At 36.2% G+C, this 19,123-nt stretch overlaps 1 protein-coding gene across 1 annotated transcript in view; it reads right to left on the bottom strand.

Annotated features, from left to right (window-relative positions):
• SPAG16 (sperm associated antigen 16) overlaps positions 1-19,123 on the bottom strand; it is a 638,516-nt gene that overhangs the window by 601,295 nt on the left and 18,098 nt on the right. Inside the window, exons 5-7 of the mRNA XM_005882297.2 lie at positions 13,146-13,283; positions 3,845-3,952; positions 996-1,113 (exon numbers count right to left, since the gene is read on the bottom strand). Coding sequence (XP_005882359.1) covers positions 996-1,113; positions 3,845-3,952; positions 13,146-13,283 — 364 coding nt within the window. The remainder of the gene's footprint in view (positions 1-995; positions 1,114-3,844; positions 3,953-13,145; positions 13,284-19,123) is intronic.

Genomic DNA, 19,123 nt, shown 5'->3' with positions numbered 1-19,123 from the left:
GACTGGTTTGCCCTGAAGGGTGTCCTGGATCAGGGTGGGGGTCCTGCTGGGGTGCCGGGCCAGCCTAGGTGAGGGGGTGAGGGCCGTTTTCAGGCTGCCCACACCCCCTTCAGGGTAGGGGTCCTCACTGGGGTGCCTGGCCAGCCTGGGTGAGGGGTTGGTGGCTGTTTGCAGACTGACCAAGCCCCCTGGCAACCGAAGCTTCCAACCTTTCCTTTTTTTGTTGTTGTTTTTTATTCGCTCAGCTCTGTGGCCATGGCGACTGGAAGCAGGTATCTGGGGTTATTTACCTTCTATAATTGAAACTTCGTTGCCTTGAGAGGAGGCAGCAGCCAGCCAGGAAGCTTGGCTTCCTCCATCATTGGGGCAACCAAGCCTCCTGCTCGCTTCAGCTCCGGGGCTGCCGGCCGCCATCTTGGTTGGGTTAATTTGCATATAGTCGCTCTGATTGGTTGGTGGGCATGGCTTAAGGCGTAGCAAAGGTATGGTCAGTTTGCATGTTTGTCTTTTATTATTGTAGATTACTAGAGGCCCGATGCAAAAAATTCATGCAAGAGTAGGCCTTCCTTCCCCCGGCTGCCAGCACTGGCTTCCTAATAGCACCCGGGACCTGGGCTTCCCTCACACCCCCAGCTTTGTCTGGAAAGTCACCCAGAAGGTCGTTCAGAAGGACGTCTGGCCTAATTAGCATATTATGCTTTTATTATTATAGATGAACATTTATTTTATACTTTGAGTTTTTTCTCTAACTATACTTTAATAATTTCCTGTAAAATTTTGCTTTAATTCAATAATATTTAATTTAATAAAAACCTTTACAGGTTTAAAATTGATAAAATATTTTTCTGAATGTTTCCAAATGAATCTTTTTTCTAATATGACAATTGAGGGATACTTTTTGTATTTATCTCAGACATAAAACCATTCCTTCTAATTTTGTCATAAAAAATAAATGGATAATAATCATTCTGGGGTACATTTGACAGTCTTTTTACCTGTTCAACAGCTCTGTCTCTTTCCATGGAGGTGAGCATTTTCTGCCTCAATAAAGTGTGGTGCTTGTCAAGTAACACTCTTATAGTTGGTTCATAAGATGCATAATGTAACTTCATCCTATGAAAAATAAAGGACACCTTAAAGGATAATTCAGTTAAATCAGTGATTTCTATTTAACATCTAAAAGTTTCCTTTGCATTGAAATAAAAAAATAAATAACCATATAAAGGTCAACATAATAGAGCCAAGAAGTGCAAGCAGTATTATACAGCCTACAACTTCCCTGCCACCTGGCTGGGAAATGGGAAGTCACATTATCATTATTCAAATACACACTCAGAAAATTACTGCTATTCACTGACAGAGAGAAAAATTGTGTTCCTTTAATTCAAGAACAATTTTCAGAAAGACAATGGTTATAAACAATAGGTGATTAAACAGAAAGTGTGTCATTCACATGAAATAAAGGATGGTCTTGATAACAAGTTTGATTAACCTCATATTAAGGAAATTAAGTATAAAATATGTTATCTCACAGAAAAAAATAATTAACTCAGCTTATGATATAAACCTGTTCTATTTGAAAACTAGAGGCCCGGTGCACAAAATTCATGCACGGGTGGGAGGTGGTGTCCCTCAGCCTGTCCTGCACCCTCTCCAATCTGGGACCCCTCGGGGGATGTCCAACTGCTGGTTTATTGGGCCTAAATGGGAAGACATCCCTCTCACAATCTGTGACTGCTGGCTCCTAACCACTCGCCTGCCTACCTGATTGCCCCCTAACCAATCCCCTGCTGACCTGATTGATGCCTAACTGATCTCCTGCCAGCTTGATTGCCCCCAAATGCCCTGCCCTGCTGACCCGATTGCCCCCAACTGCCCTGCCCCGCAGGCCTGGCCGCCCCTAACTGCTCTTCCCTGTGGCCTGGAAGCACCAAATTGCCCTGATCTCCCCTGCTGGCCTGATCTTGCCCCCAACTGCCCTCCCCTGCCGGCCTGATCACCCACAACTGCCCTCCCCTGCCAGCCATTTTGTGGTGACCATCTTGTGATGGCCATCTTGTGACAATGTGGTGCAGCCATCTTGTGATGATGTCATGGTGGCCATCTTGTGACCACGTCACAGTGGCCATACATTGTGCGACACCACCTAGGCTTTTATTATATAGGTTGCTTTTAAAATACTTTACTTTTTTATTGAATTATAATTTACATGGAGTAAAATATACAGATCTGAACTGTTTCAGTTTAGAGTTTTCATAACTATGCATGTCTAGGTAGTCTACCTTGTTACTAAAATATAGAGTATTTTAACATCTCAGGAGATTCTAGAATTTCATATATTTGGAACACCTTAGAATATGTTCTCTTTTGAAACTGGCTCCTTTCACTCAACACAACAACCAATATATAAACTTGTTGATTTTTTCTTATGTTTGTCCCATTACAAGTTTATTGGTTACATGTTTTATTTTTATTATTTCTTTTATTTTTCTTTCTTTCTATTTAATTTGTTTTTTGAACTTCTAAGTTGCAAGATTAGATTGCTGGTTTAAAATTTTCTTCTTTTCTAATATAAGCATTTAAAGTTATCAATTTCACTTTAAGCACTGCTTTGGCATCATTCCACAAATTTTAAAATGCTACATTTCCAACAGTCAATTCAAAATATTTTCTTATTTCCTTCTTTGACTCCCATCTTATTCAGAAGTATGCTACTAAATTTCCAGGTAACTGGGAATTTTCCACAGAGCTTTGTGTCTTCAATTTTTAATTTAATATTGTTTAATCAGAGAACATATTTTGCATGGCATCAATTAATAGACAGAGTTATTTTATGGCTCAGCATGTGACCTATTTTGGTGAACATTCCATGTGTACTTGAAAAATCCAAAGTAGAATTCAAGAAAGGTCAAGTATGCTCAATTAACTTGTCTTGTTCTATAGACTTAGAGAATTTTTGCCTATTTTTCTACTAATTGCTAAAAGATTAGTGTGAAAATCTCCAACTGTAAATGTGAAAATATTTATATTTCCTTTCTGTTTTATCAGGTTTTGCTCCATATATTTTGAAACGTTTTTATTAGAATCATGCATGCTCTGCTTTCCTGATGAATTGACTATTTTATCAATAGGAAATTAACTCTTTTTCTCTAGTACTCAGGATGGCCCAGAGGATGTTAGTCTGTCACCCACTTCCCCAGGCCCTATGGACTTGCAGAGGTGGCCTCCTTTCCCTAGAAAACACTGCTTCAGAAATCTCTTCATCACAAGGTAAAAGATGTGATGAAGAGATTTCTCCTCTTGTATTACTCCTCTTTCCTCCTCTCCTGACTGCCAAAAGAAGAAAGATACTATACACCCAATTGCTCCAAGAATTACTAAGCATATACTTATAGGAACCAGAGGAGTGCCCCAAAGATTGAACTTTGAGGTACTTGATAAAAAAAGCTGTAAACTAGGACTGGTTAAATAATAATTCATTGACCTTGAACCAGTTTCTTTAAGACATGGAATTTTACAAGTATTCGAGCAAGAAGAACGCCAACAAATGAGGTGAAATCACTCCTGAAGTAGCTCTTAGAAACTTAGAAAAAGTGATAGCCAACCCTCAGCCAAGTGGAAATGCCTGAGCTGCCTGGCAGAGAGCAGAGGGTGTGACAGCAAGAGCCTAAACTTGCTCATCTTTGGCCATCAGGTGCATAGTCTAGTTAGTATTTGGCACACAGTAGATGCTAAATAAATGTTGAATAAATAACTTTACCTGAAACCTTCTGCCATAACCAAGCTGCTTAACACTAATTAAACACCTCTTTAAGAAATATGCCAACAAATATTAGCAGCTTACCCTTTGAGCTCATTAATTAATTTGTTTTTTTCTTGAATTACTCGCTTGTGATGCATTCGATGAAAATCACGTTCTTTCTGAGTTTTCAGCAGATCTTCCCTAGCCTTGCTGAAAAATAATAATAACTTTAAACATCTTTGCTAGCTCCTTTCTACAAAAGTTATTTAGTTGTCAGTTAAAATCCACTATTGAGCAATTCAAAAGAACATTGAAAAACAAAGATTCCATTATAATTCTCATTGAAGAAACCCAACCAACATACTGTATATTGAGATGGGGGATGAATGGGCCAAAATCTGTACTTTCATAAACAGCATTCATTCACATTTTATTGAAGTAAAGGAAAATGAAAGATACGCTGCCAAAATAACTTGTAATCCATCTATTCCCCAAAAGAATTTGTTTATAAAATTGAAATATATGTAAAACAGAATAATTCAAAATAATTACAAGGTAATGACTTTACAAAATGTAACACTTCTGAACTTGTTTAAATACATAGTTAAAAGAGGATGCACTGCATTAGCTAGTTCTGATAATTGTGAAAAAGAAAGCATGCTAATTCTGAAAAAACAAGGTTTTTTTTCTGGTAATGCATATGAGAAATACACACCACCTGCAGATCATATTACTAAAATTATTGCTAATTTGCTGAGAAAGGTCTTCAAATTCAGTGCTGTAGTATAGAAGCATTCTTCAAGTAGATGTATATTCTGCAAATTCCTGGTATAAAGCAAAAATATTAATTTTAAGCCCAAGCTGTATGTGAAAAATTAATGGAAATATTTCACCCACCCCCATAATGTTAGTTTCAATATAAAAATGTAAAATATAATTTGGAATGAAAAAAGTAGTTGTCTAACAGTCTTAGTTAAATGACAAAGTGCTACTGCACCAAAACTCTCATGTTCTGAAAAGAGATAAGCTGAATTAGATTGCTGACATCTCACAAGGTGATCAGAAAGGAATAATCTGCTTCTCTCGATCACAGTATTTCAAAACACTGATTCACATAAAAGAAATGCACACAAATAGATTTCTGCTTTAGGAGCTTTGTCAGAGTAATCACTGACTGGCAGTGACCGGGATGCTGCCAAAGAAGTGGGAAGAGGTTAGGTTTCCAGGCGGCTTGATCAAGTCACCTGTGGCATATGGTCCCAGGGTCCTGTCTATTCTTCCAAATTTACTTCTTTTAAAATCCCCTAACCTTCCTCTTTCTAGGGAGGATGACCTGCATCATTCTTTATGTTACTACCATTATGTAATGTTTATTGCATATAAATAAACAATGTGTCGCAGTACTCATGGTTCACTTCCTCCATCTATCCTCCATTTCATTTCCATGCCCATATCTTCAAAGTGCTACAAAATATTCATTAAAATATTTAGTCTTGCCCTAATTGGATTGGCTCAGTGGATAGAGTGTCAGTCTGCGGACTAAAGGGTCCCAGGTTCGATTCCAATCAAGGGCATGTACCTTGGTTGTGGGCACATCCCAGTAGGGGGTGTGCAGGAGGCAGCTGATCGATGTTTCTCTCTCATCGATGTTTCTAACTTTCTATCCCTCTCCCTTCTTCTCTGTAAAAAAATCAATAAAATATATCTAAATATATATATATATGTATGTGTGTGTGTGTGTGTGTGTATACATAGTCTTGAAAAATCATCTGAGGAATATGCCATTGATTAGGTGAACAATTCATTCTTTCCAGGTTTTAACCCTCTGTGTGTATGAATGAAGATGGACCAAAACAGAGAGAACCCCTCTGCCACCACCACATGGCTAATGAGTAGGATGAAGAGGAGGAGAGAGCTCAAGTTAAGTACAGTGATTGGAAAACGCAAGTGGCTGAGTTGACACATTAGTTGTGCAAACACAAGAACAACACCTGAATTCTTGTTCATTTAGAAGAAAGCATGGAAAGTGGCTTATATTCTGTCTGGCACATAGAAAATACTCAGTGAATGTTACTGTGATCATCATCATATTACTATTACTATTGAATATAGTAGAAAAGATATATTCAAGTCCTCTCACAACTAGATTTAGCTACCTAAAATAGGGGGCATGCCTAGTAGGTAAATTTCCTTTACTTGACCAAAAATATCAAAATTCATGATCATTATAAACCTATCTTCTAAAAGAATTTAAAATTTATGAACAACTACTTTACATCTACTAAGACTGCCTTACTTTCAACAAGTAGATACATTAAATAAATAAACTTACATTTTATTGATCTTATCTGAAGTGTAAAGTCATAATAGGTTAAAAAATATATGGTAAGGCAAAAGAAGGTTTACAGCCGTTTGCTTGAAAATAATATAATAATTAATAACTAATAATACAAGAATAAACTGTTTCGCATACTCACAACCGTAAAGCTACTTTTGCCCCACCCTGTATGCAGAAAAATAATGCTGCAAAGTTTCCTAAGCAGAACCACCAATGTGCAGTATTGCACCAACTCACTTTTTAAATACACATTAAAGGCCTATTTGTACTCATCCAAGAAAAGAAAGCATAGGAATTGATTGAAGTATTAGACCTTAAAGTTTTTCTGACCATTAAATTGGTTTTCTGTGACTTGCTTTCTGCTTGCACAAATGAAGTCAACTCAGTAAAACAATTTAAATTCATTTCATGGTGATGCTTTTCCTATTATGACCTTCCTGTGGCCCATCTGCTTAAAAAAGGAAAATAAAAGTAGTACTAAAAATATTCATAAAATACCTATAAGCAATTAATATTTTAAACTATGAAGTATTTTCTAATTATATTAGCGGAGCATGTTTGTGTTAAAAATAAACTTTTATTAAGACAGAAAGCAGACATAGAGATTCTATTTTGAGTATAATGAGGTAAGAGTTATTCAGTGAAACATTCTACTTAGATTTGTGTATCATAAACAGCACACTTTTACATGCTTCTTCTCTTAAGGAGATGGCAGAATGATCATTTACTAGTAATGTCCCCATTTCAGCAAACCAGCATACCAAAATCTAGTATTAAAGTATAAAATATGAAGATACTCATATTTGCATCCTGCTATAAAAACCTTGTCCTTAAAACTCTACATTTCCACATGTGAATGTGATTTAATAGTGTACTCTATTTTTTATTTTTTTATTTTCTTTATTGATTAAAGTATTACATGTGTCCTTATCCCCCCTCTTGCCTCCCCACCCTCCCACTCATGCCCTCACCCTCCTGGTGTCTGTGCCCATTGGTCATGCTTATATACATGCATACAAGTCCTTTGGTTGATCTCTCCCCCTTATCCCCACCCTCCCCTACCTTCCCTCTGAGGTTTGATGGTCTGATAGATGCTTCTCTGTCTCTGCTTCTGTTATTGTTCATCAGTTTATGTTGTTCAATACATTCCACATATGAGTGAGATCATGTGATATTTGTCTTTCTCTGAGTGACTTATTTCGCTTAGCATAATGCTCTCCAGGTCCATCCATGCTGTTGCAAATGGTAGGAGTCCCTTCCTTTTTACAGCAACGTAGTATTAAGTGAATTCTCCAGTAAAATAATTTTATTAGCCAAATAGTTTTAACTATGTATTCTGGAGTAACCATTTAACAATAGGTTTACTGGAGTATTTTGTTATAATAATTTGGCAAAGGGAAGCATATAAACATTTTCTTATTTACCTGCACTAATCAAAGCAAGCCTTCATTGTCAAGTATATTGCACATGTGCAAACTTAAGTCAATGCGTTTTCTGAGAACAATACTATATGATTACCAATTATTTCATTGTCTTGAGTTGGTTATAAATGAATTAATTTAACCCATTAAAATCAATATTGGGATAATTTTTGAACAGACAAAATGAAATTCAACCAGATTAGAGGAAAATTTTCATTATATTCTTAACCAAAAAAAAGATAAGAGTATACCCATGTCTAGAAAAAAATACTTCCTTAAGTTAACAAGCAATTACTTAAACACAAAAGTATAAAATTTGGGGGGCCATGGTATTATCTTTATTTCACCGTGGTTATTTTTTTTCTGAAAGACATTGCAGTTTGGGTCTTTGGAAAAGCTGGGCACTCTTTGACTTTTTATAGAAGTGAATTTTGTTAGTGAAATTAGGGCCCCTTGGTAAAGTACTTAATTTTTCCTCAAAATTATTTGCAATTTAATTATACTTAACATTTATTGGGTATTTACCATTGTGTTAAACACTTTAAAATTATTCCTTCAAGAATAAGTAAGATTACACCATTTACATATGAAAAAAGTGAGTAAAAATTATATTCTCATATCTAAAAAGTGACAGAACATCATGTATTTGTGTTGCTCTATCCACAATACCTGATCCTGTATTGATATCTATTCTAAACCCAAGTTTGAGGGAGACTAGTAATACAGAGTTTGATAGTAGCATTCTTCATTATTACTGTATTGTGACCAGCTAAATTAATCTGTAAGGCAGTTATGCAGGATCTACACTAATAAAAGAGAAAGATGCAAATTGACTGTACCTTTGTGATCCCCCCCAGCCAATCAGGAGTGGGTATGCAAATTAACCCAACAAAGATGGTGGGTTAATTTGTATATGCAGGCTCCATGTCGACGATGCAGGCATTCCGCACTGCCCCAGCTGCTCCGGGCCTCTGGGCAGCATGGGAAGGCGGCTTCGGCAAGAACGAAGGTGGTGCCGGCAGCCAGGGGAAGGAAGGCCTATTCTTGCATGAATCTTCATGCATCAGGCCTCTAGTATAATAATGTTATCCATGTTTCCATCATGTCCCTCCATCAGTCTATTTTCCACACAAGAGCCAGCTCCTCAAAACTATCCATTAGCTCACATTCCACTCAGAGGAAAGAGGAAATTCTTTAAAAGGCCTCTACCACTTACCCTTCATTCCAGTCACTATGGTCTTCATACTAACAAACCAAGCTATCCCCACCTTATCGCTCTGTACTTGTACTTCCTTTGCCCTATGTCTGGAATTTCCTTTTCCCAAGTTCACACATGGCCTCTCTGTCAGTATCTTCAAATATCTGAGAGGACTTTTCTCCCCAGCCTATCTAGAACAGCACCCCACTTATTTCTGTCCCTTTTCCCATGCTATTGTTCTTCACAACACTTACCACCACCTGATACATGGTATATCTGTTAACATCCATCTGTACTAGTGGCTATTTTATTGGACAGCATAGCCTCAGAGTGAAAACTGTGTGGTGGTAAGAAGAGAAAAAGAAGCCGGTCCATGGGGAAGGAGAGGCAGAACAGGATGTTGTCACAGAAGCTGATGGAGGAGAGGAATAAAGAATAGTAGAGTAGGAGGGTTGAAAGCCAGACTAAAGGCTGTCAAAGTACAAATGCAATTGTCTTTGTCCATGGGTTATGCATATATGCATATAAGTTCCTTGATTAATCTCTCCCCACTCACCCCTATGCTCCACCTTCCCTCTGAGATTTGTCAGTCTGTTCCATGCTTCTATGTCTATGGATCCATTTTGTTCATCAGTTTATTTTGTTCATTAGATTCCACATATGAGTGAATTCAGACAACAGTGTGGTGAGGGCCTGGGGGCAGGGGGACTGGTAGGTGCAAGGTGGAGAGGGGTCAATGAGAAAAAAAGGGCACATGTATAATACTTTCAACAGTAAAGGTACATTTAAAATAATAATTAAAAATTATTCTAAGTACAATTGATGTTTTTAGGAGTAAATCAGAAAATTGAGAATTTACAATATCTACATTATGAGAATGAGAAAATGCTAGTCAAGATAAGAGACAACATCAAGCAAACAATTGCCTAATTAATAAGACTCTTAAAAGTTTTTATGGGTCTCAGACTGAGGTTAATATTGTGGAATGTCAACCACCAAATAAAACAAGGTTTGTAAAATAGTGTCTTAACTATGAAAGATTTTATAACTCTAGTGATGCTTTCTAGTCTTTATTCAACCAACAGTCCTCTACTAATATGTGGCAGGTCACTTAAGTTCTAGACCCCTGCATTTAAAATTATAATTGATCTACATTTCCACATAAAAAGTACAGTTATATTATCCTTTTCTAAAAAAGAATGCCAAACTACTATATATATAAAATTCCTCTCTAGTACCCAGTACATAATATATTTTACCTTTAATGTAACTATAAATATTTTTAGTAATACATTTTCCCTTAAAAACATCTAATAGGAAAATTTCCAGAAGTTATTTCCCAAACTTTTTAAATCAAGTTATAACTGACATATGACATTTCATTATTTCCAGGTGTACAACGTAACAATTTTCCCTTGGTCTGGCCTGCACCCTCTCACAATCCAGAACACCTCAGGGGATCTCAGACTGCCAGTTTTGACCCAATCCCCATAGGCCAGGCCAAGGGACCCCACCGGTGCATGAATCCATGCACCAGGCCTCTAGTATACTTATAAGATCTTTGGTTAATCTCTTCCCACCTTCCCCTCTCCCCCTTCCCTCTGAGATTCATCAGTCTGTTCCATGTTTTCATGCCTATGTGTTGAGCGTTTGATCCCTGGTGGTCAGTGCGCATCATAGCTACCAGTCGAATGGTCAAATGGTTGGATGGTCAAATGGTCACTTAGGCTTTTATATACAGAGATTTCAAAATCATCACCACAATAAGTCTAATTAACATCTTTCACCATATATACAGATACAACATACACCAAATTTTAAATTTTAGAATATAATCTACATTTGAAGCAAGAATAGGAAAACCTCTGTTCTAAAATTGGCATTGCTTACACCAGAAAGATAATTTCATTTTTAATTGTAGCAATACAAATTATATTTTAAAGTGAAATATTTTCCCTTTTCATTTCTTCCTTCATGCTTTATCACTGCTGAATTTTAAAAAATGTTAACGTGAAGACTAAAAAAAATCTACTAGGGATGACAGCCTTTAGAGATATTGATAATAATAGCTGACATTTTCAAAGCACTCTGTGATTTACAACTCTTTAATGTAGATTGTCTCTTTAATTATCACAGCACTCCCTAGGAGTTAATAATATTATGTATAATTACTCCCAGTTTAACAATAAGAAAGCTGAGTTAATAAGTAGCAGAATATTAGGAGTGAGGTGTTTGAACTTTAAGTTCAGTACTCTTTTCAAGGCAACTCTCCCCTAGGTAAGCCTACTAGAGGCCCGGTGCACAGATTCGTGCACCAGTGGGGTCCCTCGGCCTGCCCAGCAAGGATCGGGCCGAAACTGGCAGCCGGACATCCCCCAAGGGATCCCAGAGTGCGAGAGGGCACTCTGCAAAGTTGCTGTTGTTCAGCAGCTCCTGCATTTAGCGTCTGCCCCCTGGTGGTCAGTGTACGTCATAGCTACCAGCTGGTTGGCCAGTGGCTTAGGCATTTATATATATAGATAGCTTTCTGATCTCTCTTATTTTTCTCAATATATCATTAAATACTAACAGTATAATCAAGACAATATATAATCTATATGTAACCTGATACTTCTGCATATCAAATATTACTTATCATTAGAAAAGTATTTAATATCTATACTTATCTTGCTTTAAAAAATAGCCTTAATCCTAAGAGAAAAAACTTTAGGGTAAATTACATGAAATGAATCCCATGTTTATCACTGATTCCTATTGGAAAAAATGTCCTCATAAGTCAAATTAAAAAAAACATGTGTGATGGAACATTACAATTTAGAGCAAATTTGGAGCGTAACAGATATGATTTATGAAATTTTTAAACAAAAGTTCACTCTCCAGTTTCTGAGAATGTCGCCAATAGAATTAGGCGACAGGGACATACTTCACCAAAATGCCCTGTGAAAAGACAATGTGCTTAATATTCATTCAGTGATATAATTAGGCATCTATTAAGGGTCAATCATCTTTCCTTCAACTCTTCTATGTCAGGTAGATTAAAGCAAATAAGTATTTTCTTTTTTCTAATTTATTCAAGTTTAATTATATCAAATAAGATACATTTGAGAGATAATCATAAGTTATTGAAACTAAAACTATATATTAGTAAATTGAGTACATTTTAGTAATCTTTTCATAAATATAAACTAGAAACAGATTTAATTTGAGTAATATCTGTTTTAATCATGGTTTTTCAACATTGAGTTAGTCATTTCACTGCTAATAGTTTATATGGTGTAAATTATAATAAATAAAATATTAGTTAACAACTTTCACCATATAAACAACCAATAATCAACAAGGATTATTTAATGTTACTGGGGCAAAATTCATTGTACAAAGAGGCTCCATTCAAAAGAAAATTAGCAAACTCAAGCAATAATTCAAAGGCTTCAGGAACTGAAACAGTATAACAGGCAGCACTCTGAAAAAAACTGCTGGTCAAATTCCCAGTGCCTCCATTTGGTGTCTATACAAAGTCACAGTGAGTGTCAGAGCCAACAGCGAAAATCACTTCTGAGAAATGGAACTGAGAATAGATAGAATGCTGGTTCTAGTAACATATTATTCTGTGGGTCATCATACACTTGTCTAAAATGTAAAATGCCAAATAGTACATTCTATGATATTTTGTGTATCTATTTTTTTTGTTTTAATATGATTCTTTAACAAAGGAAGCCTCTTTTATTATGTTAATAAACATTAATGAGCAATGTTTGATCTGTCTCTACTCCATATCTAAGCATTGATTTTCCATCTAACATTGTCTTAGAGGAGAGTCACACAGGTCAACACATTTACATATTTGTCTTTATCAGAATAACACTGTTTATCTAAATTTGTTCACCTAAAATTGCATGGCTTCCATTAGTTTTAGAAAAAAAGAAAGATGTGGAGAGGTTTCACTGTTAAGTGTTTCCTCTCTGTATAAATCATGCTATAAAATTGCTAAATAACAGTTTCCTTTGGAGAATTTTCGAATGCTAAAATCCCTCTATCAGAAATATACTAGTTTCTTCCTTCCTCTGTGTTTCCTATAATTTTATGATTTTTCTTCAGAAATCAGCTTATCCTCACAGGGTAAAATTTGACAAACCATGAAAAGATTATCAAAATACAAAAGGAAGTGAATGTTATATAACAAATTAACCACCTCCTACACAGCCCCCTGCATTCTACTCTTGTTGATGAATTGCAGTTGTGAGCATTCTGGTCCTATGTTCAATTAATGTGCTAGTGACGGCTTTCACATTCTTTCAAACTAGAACTTAAATATAATTCAGTTCTCCAGAATTAAAGGTCTGGTACATTAACTGCTGTCCACATATTAGCCTCATTCAACTCTTTACTTTTATTTAGTCCAAAATAAAATGAGGGGGGAAAAAAGTCATTTAAAAATTAACATACTCAGCTGCCTGTTTCCAGTGCTTCAAGTCTTTCTTCAAATTTCTGTTTTCATTTTCTAAAACCATATTCTGGGTATAGACATCTGGAACATCCCCAGCTTCTTTCAGTTTGGTTACTCCCTTCTGTATCAATTCATACCTAGGATAAAATGAAAGAAAAAAAAAGGCTTTAAGTTGTTTCTTTCAACTTAACTGCTAAATTTATGTACCATTCAAAACATTACTTCTGGGGGAAAGTTTATAGAAATTCTTTGTAATATTACTTTATAAATTAAAATGTCAACATTCATAATATATTTTTAAATAATAATTAATAAATTGCTGGGTTCAAATATCATCATGGTGCATAAAATATAACTGAATATCTCCTATGTTTCATGCACTAATGTAGACACTGGTAAAATTAACAAAATGGCTCAATGCTCTGTCTAATGAAGTTTCCATTCTAGTGTGGATGGTGATATGTTCTATATGAAGTAAAATAAGCAGGGTAACAGGGAAAGAGAGACTGAATTGCAGGGTGGTGGTGGTGTTGACATATTTTATATAGGATGGCCAGAGAGAATATCACTATGACTGACAAAGTGATATTTGAGCAGAGAACAGAAGGAAATGAGAAACTAGGCCAGTGATGGCGAACCTATGACACGCGTGTCAGAGGTGACACGCTAACTCATTTTTTGGTTGATTTTTCTTTGTTAAATGGCATTTAAATATATAAAATAAATATCAAAAATATAAGTCTTTGTTTTACTATGGTTGCAAATATCAAAAAATTTCTATATATAACACGGTTTTTCAAAATGCTGACACACCAAGCTCAAAAGGTTCGCCATCACTGGACTAAGCCATGTGGATATGTGGGAGAGTATTCTTGGCTGATAGAAAGAATTGTAAAGGCTCTGAGACAAGGAAGTGCTTGGCATGTACAATAAAGAGAAAAAAGCCAGTCTATGGAGAGTTATCTCATGTAAGAGATGGGGCAAGGAGACAGCAGGAGCCAGAAAAAGGAATGCGATTTTACTCTGAATCAGACTGAAGCCACGGGTAGGCTTTCAGAGATGGGGGACACTCTCTCACACCTGCTCTAGTTTCATTAAACTAAGTCTGGAGGAGCAAAAGTCGAATCAGAGAGAATAGCTCAGAGCCTGCTACCATAGTCCGAGAGAGAGAGAACGGTGGCATGAGCAAAGTTGGTAGCAGAGGAGATTAGGAAAAATGGGCCCCTTCTGGACATGCTGTAAAGGTGGAGCCAACAGGGTTTTCTTATAGATTAGCTGTCAGGGGATGGTTAAAAAGAGAAGTCAAGGCTGATTCCAAGGTTTCTGGGTGAGCAACAGATAGCCATTTACTGATACAGGGACAAATGCCATAGGAACTGGATGATTAAAGAAATCAAGGAATTGTTCCTAGTCATGTTAAATGCAGTATGTCTCTGGACAATCAAGTGAAGAATACTGGATATACATGTCCAGAGTTCAGGAAAAATGTCAGGACATGTACTTTAACTTTGGGAATCATCAGTGAATAGATACTATTTAAAGTCACAAGACTGGATGAGGCCAGCTAGGGAGTGCATGTAGAGAAGTGAAGAAGTCCTAGGACTGTTTAAGAATGGGAAGAAAAGGAAATACTACTACATAGAGACTAAACAAGAGAAGAAGCCGTGAAGTAATGGGAGAATATGAGTTGTGGCTCAGGAACCAAGTGAATACAGTGCTGCAAGGAAGAAATGAACGAGTGACAAACGCCACAAGGAGGGTGAATAAGAGGAATACTGAGGATCAATTGCTCAATCTGGCAAAGCGAAGTCATCGAAAATGGTTTCAGGAGAGTCATGGAGATGAAAGTGAAACTAGAGCAGGTATGAGAGAGTTGGAAAGGAGGAAGTGGCAACAAGCTCTTCCAGGGATACACGCTACAAAGCAGAGCCAAGAAATCAAGATGAACCTAGAAGAGGATATGGAGTTCAGGGAATGTTATTTCTCTTTTTTAAAATACATGACACATGTTATTGCACATCTGTATGCTTATGGGAATGATCTAGCAGAAAGGGGAAAAGCTAAAAGTGCAGTAAAGAGAGGGGGCAATTGGAGGAGCAATGTCCTTGAATGAGCCAGAGGAGCTCAGTCCAGGAGGGAAGAGGAGGCCTTAGGTGTCAGGTGGAAGGGAATGCCTGAGGACAGGGGCAGCAGGTTGGGAGAGAGGGAGGCAGGGGTCGTGGCGCTTCTATTTCCTCAATGAAATAAGGAGAAACATCAGAGAACCATTTATAGATTTGTAAATAATTACAATTTTAATAATTATATGTAGAAATTAATAAAGCTAAATAAAAAACAGTAATAAAAACATTTCAAGTAATAAAGTTATTAGTAAATGCATCTTTAAAAAGCTTGCTATGAATGGGCAGAGCATTCGTTTTAAATGTTTAATTATCAGTATTTTCATATTACAAATCTTAACTTTATTATTATTACACATTAATAGTCATATGTTATCTGAAATTTAAAAAAAAAACAGCAAGAGAAAGGTTAAGATAATTGAGTCAATAGTAAGTAATATTTGCCATGATTTCTAAAACAGCAAATTGATAACCATTTAATCATAAATTCACTTTTTATCCATATTTCAGATGTGATTTATACTTATCTCAGAAGAAAAGGCATAAGGATTGATTGAAGTATTGGACCATAAAGTTTTTCTGAGCATAAAATTGGTTTCAGCAACTTCCTTTATTTAATGCAGAAAGAAATCACTAAAACATTACTTCAGTAAGAAAAAAAAAAGGTGATATAGAATCCTCTAAAATAAACACTATGTAAATAAATTAAGATGTGGTAAAATAAGTAAAAGTCAAACATAACACATATTACAACATCTATATCTAAGACATTCAAAAGTTAATTTACCAAGGAAAATTTATAGCATCATGTAAAAATACCGGTTGACTTTAAACTCACTAAAACTAGTATAATACTATTAGGTAATTATAATCTACAACTGGAAATTTCTCAGTAAAATCTGCATATTCCTACATAAGATTTTTGGTTCCGTGTGTGTATTTTATTTTAATTTTTAAAAAAATTTTAAGTTATTTCAGAGAGAGGAATGGGGAGAGAGAGAGAAATATCAATGATGAGAGAGAACCATCGATCCATCAGCTGCCTCCTGCATGCCTCCCTACCCCCATCCCTACCTCAGTCCACGCAACCCTTTCTACCCACCTACCCATGAAGATCCAGCCTGAAATCCAGCATATGTTCTGACCTAGAATAGAACTGTGACCTCTTGGTTCATGGGTCAATGCTCAACCACTAAGCCATACTGGCTGAGCTGTGTGTGTATTTTAAAGAAATATCCTAGTCTTCTTTATTCCTTCCTCCTTAGTCACTTCCCTTAGATTAAGACTGAAAACTATTCATATATAAGTATTAGGAACTAGAAATACAATGTACTACCAATAGAATTGCCAATTAATTACTGCCAATAAATTTACATTAAGGTCGATAAACTAATTATAGTTCTATACAAATTGAGTAAATACATATATTTCATGGAGAAAGTGTATAGGCTTTCATAAGATCTGTGTATATACCAAAAGACCTTAAGACCCCCTGCCACAAATGGATACTAATATGCTAGAATTTCAGTGAACATATAAACAGTGCAATAAGAGTAAGCATCATTTTTTCCTTTGTGATGACTTTTGTTCCAATAAAATCTTCTTTATGAAAACAAAAGGTGAGCTAGAGTTGTCTCAAGGATCTTAGTTTGTGGACCCCAAATTAAAAAATTTATTTCAATTACTGTTTGAGAATTGAAAGGACACAAATCAAATTTCAGTACCCAGGTGTTTTTTTTTATTATTTTGAATAATTCTGTTTTTCTGTTTTACAAACTAACAATGGAAAAACCTTGGTTGCAAGTCCTTGTAAGATGCAAGAATTCCTGGCAATGATATATGTTTTTCTCCATAATAAGAATGATAGAAGTAATTAACATTCTTATAATCCTATTATGCAGAATACGTAAAGGTTTCTGGTCAAGGTCAAAATGTTACATGTGAAATAAAAATATCCAATACAGTATAATCTTAGTACAAACAATGTGCAATCTCATTACAAACTGGCCACCAGGGATAAGGATAAAATTATTAGAACCACAGTACTACTAGACCCAAATAATATGATATTTCAAAAAAATTTTTCTTTCTGATTGTATATTATGCTAAATGGTATGCTTACTTGGGGTTCTAAAATTCCTAGCACAATTGCACTTTCCTGACATTTCATCTCAATTCAAACTGCTAAATCTCAAAGGACAATATGGCAAACACCTAATTGTTAAGAGTATACTTGGTTCTACATGTCTCCAAGGGGATCATGTCACACTTTAGACTGGCCAAACATATAAGCACCACATGTCCTATTCTCAGAAGGAGAGAAGGTAATTGAACCACATTAATCTTTCATTTCATTAGTACCGCAAATTAACCATCTGTCTATTTATACAAAAATATATTTCTAAAACATTTGTAATTATTTTAGGGACATTTTTATAAAAAACATTCACATGATTTCCAGATTTAATAGGAACAGTATTATTTTCTTCCATCAAACTTGCTCTTTTCCCTGAATTATAATAATGAAAAATGGTTCTCCTCGTTTATTGCATTAACATTAGATGTGCAATTTAAAATAAGAAAACCACCTGGCCAGCGTGGCTCAGTGGTTGAGCATCCATGGTTCAATTCCTGGTCAGGGCATGTGCCTGGGTTGCAGGCTGGATCCCCAGTGTGGGGTATGCAGGAAGTAGCCAATCAATGATTCTCTCTCATCATGGATGTTTCTATTCCTCTACCTCTCCCTTCCTCTCTGAACTCAACATATATATATATATTTAAAAACAAACTGATTTCTTCTATGTGTATGGTCCAAGTAGATGAGAACCAAAAAACAAACAGAAAATAAAAATTACACTACAGTTGGATTAGTAGAAATTACAAATTACCCCTATATTTAAAACTAGGATTAACTAAAAAACATTATAAACATCTTTATATAGCATATTGTTCCCTCTTTCTATAATATGCAATGGCTTTTAAAGATCAAAATTTCATATCTGATTACTTAATAATATTTTGTTAAAGAATAGGACATTGTGCCCCAGCTGGTTTGGCTCAGTGGATAGAGCATTGGCCTGCTGACTGAAGGGTCCCTGGTTCAATTCCTGTCAAAGGCACATGCCTGGGTTTCGGGCTCAATCCCCAGTAGTGGGCTTTCAGGAAGCAGCCCATCAATGGTTCTCTCTCATCATTGATGTTTCTATCTTTCTCTCCCTCTCCCTTCCTCTTTGAAATCATATATATATAATAGGACACTGAAAACATGTCTGGTGACATTCCTGCTGCAGCAAAGGCACAAAGACAGCATGCCTGCTAAAGTTTACAACCAATAAGTTATTAAAATTCAATCATGACAAAAAGAATCTTGTCTTTAGGCATCATTTGAAAATGTTCCCACTTACTTTGTAAATGAAGGAAAACTTACAGAAAATTAATCGATCGCCCTAACCAGTTTGGCTCAGTGGATAGAGTGTCAGCCTGCAGGCTGAAAGGTCCCAGGTTCGATTCCAGTCAAGGGCATGTACCTTGGTTGCAGGCACATCCCCAGTGGGGGATGTGCAGGAGGCAGCTGGTCGATGTTTCTCTCTCATCGATGTTTCTAACTCTCTATCCCTCTCCCTTCCTCTCTGTAAAAATTCAATAAAATATATTTTAAAAAAAGGAATTGATCCTTTGTGTGAGTAGAGAAAGGCAGGCCATCACACTAGCCTATATAATAAAAGGGTAATATGCAAATTGACCCTAACAGCAGAACGACTGGGAACTACCAGTCACTATGACACTAACTGACTAACAGGGGGCAGACACTCAACATAGGAGCTTCCCCCTGGTGGTCAATGCACTCCCACATGGGG

This window comes from Myotis brandtii, unplaced genomic scaffold (genome assembly GCF_000412655.1).
Source record: "Myotis brandtii unplaced genomic scaffold, ASM41265v1 scaffold702, whole genome shotgun sequence".
Classification (NCBI taxonomy): Eukaryota; Metazoa; Chordata; class Mammalia; order Chiroptera; family Vespertilionidae; genus Myotis; species Myotis brandtii.
Note: the sequence above shows the minus strand (reverse complement) of the source record. Positions and strands in the feature narration are given on the sequence as shown.